The sequence below is a fragment of the Nelumbo nucifera genome, chromosome 2, assembly GCF_055504915.1.
Source record: "Nelumbo nucifera cultivar China Antique chromosome 2, China Antique-T2T, whole genome shotgun sequence".
In the NCBI taxonomy this organism is placed as follows: domain Eukaryota; kingdom Viridiplantae; phylum Streptophyta; class Magnoliopsida; order Proteales; family Nelumbonaceae; genus Nelumbo; species Nelumbo nucifera.
This window is the reverse complement of record NC_142650.1, coordinates 21420455-21426767: the sequence shown is the minus strand read 5'-3', so window position 1 is coordinate 21426767 and position 6313 is coordinate 21420455. Positions and strand designations below refer to the sequence as shown.

General features: G+C 38.3%; 1 protein-coding gene across 1 annotated transcript; it reads left to right on the top strand.

Moving 5' to 3' along the window:
• Window positions 1-453: 453 nt before the first annotated feature.
• Window positions 454-5227, top strand: LOC104595142 (auxin-responsive protein IAA27-like). The gene is made up of 5 exons (XM_010255740.3): window positions 454-1971; window positions 2627-2856; window positions 3268-3409; window positions 4131-4192; window positions 4855-5227. The coding sequence occupies exons 1-5, from the start codon at window positions 1421-1423 to the stop codon at window positions 4890-4892; spliced, it is 1023 nt and encodes a 340-aa protein (XP_010254042.1). The 5' UTR covers window positions 454-1420; the 3' UTR covers window positions 4893-5227.
• Window positions 5228-6313: the final 1086 nt, after the last annotated feature.

Here is a 6313-nt window from a genome sequence, read left to right as displayed (position 1 = left end):
AACAGAGAGGCATGGTTAAAAGTAAAAAGGTAAAAACGGATCTGCACTCATTAATTTTTACCCTTTTACGGTTTTACTTTTACCTCGATCTAAATCACTCAATTACATAGACTCAAAACTAAAAATGTTAGAAAAAAAGTACAATTTCAGATGATAATTCGGTGAATATTCTTCCGAGTTTTAGCTTCTGCTTTTCAATTCTTTAATTGCACTTGAAAAATTAATTGTTTTAATTCTTTTTCTGGTTTAATCTGGAATCTTTAATCCAATCTGCAACTTTCAGAGCTCTTCAGCTTAATTTCTATGGATTATTTTCATATTAAGCTTGAATTTTTGGGTTTTATTCATGTACGTTTGGCAATGGAACTAAGCAACTCCTTAATTCTGGTAAGAACTTGTCTGATTTTGAGGATTACGATTAACGACTCGTTTTCTTCTGGTCAGAAGAGAGTCGGGTGTAAACAGACAACATTCTGCCTTTCAACTGCCGTTTTTTTCTTTTCTGAGTGTTACTACGTTCTAGTGGTGCCAGCTTTCCAGCAAGCAGCAAATTCCTTCATTTTCTAGGGTTTCGAATTCATTCCCCGTTAGGATTATTGTTTTAAGGGTTTCAATTAATCTTGATTTGTTCATCTGTTATTCATTTCCTTTATTTTTTCTTTTTCTTTAGACGAACTGCGAATCTCAACAAGAGATCAGGCAAATCTCCAAGAACTATAATCGCAGATCTGCAATTTTGTCGAGTTGAAATTCCGAAAAAGAGTGGGAGGAGACAACAGTCGTTCCATCCCTTTCTGCAAATTTTCCCCTCCTGCCTTTTCTCTCTCCTTTCTCCATCTCCGATTCCGTGCGATTCGTTTCGGCTCTCCCCAATAAAGCTACTACTGCTACAGTGCTACTCTCTCTCTCTCATGTTTCACTATAATGCGCTGCTTCCCACGCGTACATTAGCATCCATTGCGCATGTTAATTTCCCTGTTTTCAATAAAAACTAAAAATAAACATTATCTGGAACTGGAAGGATTGCCGGAAAGTTTCAGCAACCTGTCGGTGGGGTTGCCCGAAAAAGGTGAAAAACAAACCCCAAAAAATAAGTATAAAAAATCAGAAAAAACCGAAACTGTTCCGGTTCTCATTTCTGTTGCTCTGTTGCTCTGTTGCTGTTATAATTATTTTCCTTTTTTCCCCGCCTCTGTTGCTGTAGAGCGAAAATATTAGAAAATAAAAAAGCTACAGAAGGGCCAACGAAGCTTCTCTTGTATACATTAAACAAAACCCAGTTCATTTAAAGGTCTCTCAGAGCTTTCTCTCCGCTCGTCTCTGGTTTCAAATAAGCTTCTCTTTCTCTCTACTCTTCTTCTTGCTCATACCCTTTTCATGCTTTCTGGTTTTTCTGGGTTGCCTTTGCTGTTCAACTTTAATGTCTAGGCCCTTAGAACATGATTACATAGGCTTGTCAGAGGTTTCTTCAATGGAAAGCTCTGAGAAGATTTCTTCTGCCTCCTCTACTGTTTCCACTGAGGAGGAGAAGAGCAATGCTCTTAACCTCAAGGAGACTGAACTGAGGCTTGGCTTGCCTGGTTCTGAATCTCCTGAGAGGAAGTCTGGAGCTGGGGTCGGAGTTTCCCTTCTGGGGAGGACAGTGGAGGATAAGAACGGCTACTCACTTGGCGTGCTCAAGAATTTTGTTTCTGGGGCTAAGAGGGGTTTCTCTGATGCTATTGATGTTTCTGGGAAATGGGTTTTCTCTGGGAATGGTGGATCTGAGGTTGACATGGGGAAGGGAGCCGTCTTGTTCTCCCCGAGAGGTGTAAATGGTGTCAAGTCTCTTGGCGTTTTGGAGAACGCTAACCAGCAGCCTGGTTCGGCTGCTCCTGCGCTGAAAGATGTTGTTCCACCTTCGCCCAAACCGGTGCAGGACAAGAAACCCCAGATGCCTGCTGCAAATGACCATGTCGCTCCTGCTGCTAAGTATCTCTCTCTCTCTCTCTCTCTCTCTCTCTCTCTTTCTCTCTCTCTCTCTCTCTCCTCCTTTTTATTTCCATGAACTCTTACACTGTGGAAGGGGGGAGAAACTGATGTTCTTGTTCATTTTCTTTCGGCTATCTGCTAAGTTTTTGATATCGCAACCTCATATAAGAATACAAAGTTGCTCATTTCTTCTCTTTCTAATTTATCCTATTGTGGTTCTCTGTCTCTGTCTCCTTCCTTACTGCTGATTTTTGTGGGCTTTCAATCTCTTTGTTAACAGCAATACATTGCTCGATGCGTTTGTTATACATCTTGCGTGCTTAATTATCGTCTTTTCTATATACTCCACTTTACAGATTATGTCTTTGTTTTTATTTTTTCATGTTTTGATTTGATCTAATTCGCCAAATCGTCTGGACTGACAATGGTTTGCCTGTATTATTCTTTATGGGAGAGTGGTTGCATGAAATATCTAAAATTTTGCAATATTTTGATCGTTCATGCCTCTATCTTCCTAGCCTGGTTTTATGAACTAGAAAGATCTCTTATTTCCTGTTTCTGTTTAAGCAAATTTGTAAGCGAAAAGGAGAGTTGATATTGGTTATCTTGCAGAGAAGAACGGATAATTAAATTTGTTTTGTTTTTCTTTGAATAGGGCTCAGGTTGTAGGATGGCCACCAATTCGATCTTTCCGGAAAAATACCATGGCTGTAAACCCAGCAAAGAACAATGATGATGATGAAGGAAAGTCGGGATCTGCATGTCTCTATGTTAAGGTTAGCATGGATGGTGCTCCATACCTGAGGAAGGTCGATCTCAAAACCTATGGCAGCTATAAAGAACTTTCAGCAGCGCTTGAGAAGATGTTCAGCTGCTTTACCATTGGTAATTCACCCTCTCCACATTTATTGCCTAGACCTGAAAAATGTTTTTTCTTGAGGCAAAAATTATGCAGATGCTTGGCTTTCCAATGTAATTCTGTGAACGCAATTTAACTTTAGAACAGAGGAAAATATACCTTTAATGCAGAAGAGACGGATCCCTTCTGCAAGCCTTTGTCTTAATCCTCTGATTGTAATCACAATGTTTGTGAAGTTGATCATGTGGAGATGCATGTTACTCTGTAAATTTTTGTCTTATATCCTCTGATTATAATCACAATCTTCGTGAAATTGAAGATCATGCAAAGATTAATGCCTCTTCCAAGTTATGATGCATTGATGCCTGCCTTTCTTTCTCATATAATTCGAAAAGGGTGTTCATTCATGTAATTATGTTTTTCAATTACTTTTTCAGGGCAGTGTGGTTCTCATGGAGTCCCAGGTCGTGATGGGCTGAGTGAGAGTCGATTGATGGATCTTCTCCATGGTTCTGAATATGTGCTAACTTATGAGGACAAGGATGGTGATTGGATGCTTGTTGGTGATGTTCCTTGGGAGTAAGTACAAAACCCATCTTGCTATACATTTCTAATACTAATAGTAAGACGGATCAAATTGTCCCATACCCAAACCACTCCATCTGAATATTTGTACTATTTGTTGGGTAGAATTCTTCAAAAGAGGCTGGTCTTATTTGATGCAATTATTTAATGGAAATGCATGAAGCGATCTATAACATAAAAAAGAAACAAAATTATTAACTCTGTCATGATTTAGGAAAGAAATGTTACTAATAAACTTGTTGAGAATCTTGCAACCTGGGATTAACTTGTATGATTTGAAGGAAAAAAAAAAGAAAAGGTGTAAAAAAGAAAAAGAAGATTAATGAAAAGGAAGAAAAATGTCTATTAAAAAAAGGAAGAAATAAATGTCAGTATTCTTTATGGTTATCTAAGATCATCTCAACTGCACCTTGACTTGGTAATCTAATAATTTCTGTGACATGCATAGTCACCTTGATCGGAATCTTACTATCACTTGTATTCAATGTTACTATTTCATGGTCTTTAATTAATTACAATATGAAATTTTATGTGGCTATTTTTATTTCTAAAAACAGTCTCTTGTTGTGTTTGATCATTTGGTGAGCAACCAGATCAATAGCTATTATTATTTGGCCTCTTTTCCCTATTCTGTTTGTGATGTTATTCTGTCTCTTTTATTTACATTGAAAGCTCAGTTACATCCATTAATTTTCTTTTGTTGTTTTTACTGCAGGATGTTTACTGACTCTTGCCGGAGGCTGAGGATTATGAAAGGTTCAGAGGCAATTGGCCTAGGTACTTACAGATACCTGGAACTTTCCTTCATATTCTTTCTACTCATCAGTTACTCAAATCCTCCTACATCCAAAATGCCTTCACCCTAAAAATTATTTTTGGAGCTGGGCCAAAAATCAGTTACACCCAACACCTAATTCAAACTGAGATGAAAAGTAAAAAGAAAGGGAAAAAGAGAAAGGTGAAAAGAAAAGGACTGCCTTGATTGCCCTTGAACTTTAACATGCGCAAAGGTTCCTTCTTCCAAGCGGACATGAACTGATGTGATGTTTCCTGTACCCATTTGCAATTCATTTGCAATTTTGTGACCAACCAACACTTACCATTAAAATGATGCCCATTGTCTTTAGGAGGCATCATTGTGCTTTTGCTAATTGGATGGCCATGTATTTTCCTCGTGATAGTATGTAGGTAGGCAAAATACATGATTATAATCAGCCCAAGCAAAGTGAATGAATACTATAATCAGGAATTCAATCAGACGCCAGTTTGCTGGTTGTCTGGTTGATTGCCGAGAGTCTGTTGTCTGGTCACCTCTTTTCGGCTTCTTTTTTCTTCATCAAGCCCTTAACTAAGTGATATTTGTTTCTATCGTAAACTTGTCATTACATTTATGTACTCCTGCATGCACATTACAACTTCTTTGGTTTGCTTGGTTGCAGCTCCAAGGGCCATGGAGAAGTGCAAGAATCGGAACTAGCAACACTGCTGTAACCACTGCCGGCAGATTGATGTTGCAACAAGTGAAGCCGAAGGCGATTTGAAGTGTTATTTTAGATTGAATACCTGAAAAGCCTTAAGAGGGTTTTAAAGTTGGTTACTGTGTTTCCTAATCCTATATTTTCTATGTATCTTGAGGTTTGATGTCTTTCATGGACTGGAAAAAAAAAAGAAAGACTTGTAGGCAGAAGGTATCAACCCTAGAGACAGATCCTGCAGGCTACGTAGATATGTGGTTTTTGTTCTGTATCTATATTTTGATTGTTTGCCTTCTCTCATTCTACGTATGTAAATGGTTTGTTTACTGTTTGCTAATTGGGCCTGTCTCTGCTCATTCATTTTTTACTTTGGAAATCTGAGATTCAAAAGAAAGTTTACTTGTCGCATTAGTTTGGAGATATTGAATGAAGATGGTCCTGTCCAGAGTCCAGCATGTTGTTGGGTATTAACTATTGAGATCAAGTAATTTCATTACAACAAAGAAAAACTGTTTCTCATCCCAGAAATTCCCTCTGCGTTGTCATTCCCTATTGTCAAAGCTCACGGGCAGACAAATGTCACAGAGGAAACTGAAAAAGGATCATCATCTAAAGAGAAGCCTCCAAACAAGGCAGAATCCACCGGGTTCTCCCTAGTTGGGTCCGTCCAGGTCTGTTTTGGTCGAACCATTTTCTTTGCAAGCATGTAGATTAGTAGACATTGCTGTGTAGCAGTGTAGAGTGTAGGTATGAACTAGGAAGTAGGATTGTAGGAAGGAATTTTTGTTTTCTAGGTAGAACTTTTGGCAGTGGGAACGAGCCGCCCAGGAAACGCATCAGCACGTCTAGCTATGCTAAGTTCTAAGCTAAGAGCATCCAATCCATGTTATATTGTTGTATTTGTCTGGATGTGAAAAAGAGCTCAATAATTAAATGAATTAAATGGTTTGTCCCATCGTTCCACTACAAGTAAAGGAACAGAAAAACAAAAGCCAAAGAAGAAAAAGAAAGGGAACATACAGGACCAGAGCTGTGGCTGTCCCCTCTCTGTTCCTCAAAAATCGGCTTTTAGGGAGTTCTGGTTCAATAAACAAATTAAGGGTTCTACATTTCCACCTTTCTTTTGCTCAGAAAGCTATATAATTGAACTCTGTCTGCTTTATTGAACCCCTTGGGTGGTTAATGGAGGATTTGAATTCTGTAACTTGGATGATTATCAGCTTCATTGTTAAATGTTAACGAGATTTTCTTTGTTGGAGATAAAAAAGATTCCTTCTTTTCAAATTTACTATGTCAGTCCAAATCTTAGGTGGTTGGGCATGTGAAAAAAGCTTCCCTATGGTCACATTAAAAATAACCCTCCATGGATAAGTTGGAATTTGTATTGGATTTCTTTGTCGTGACTCTTATCAGGGTAATATTC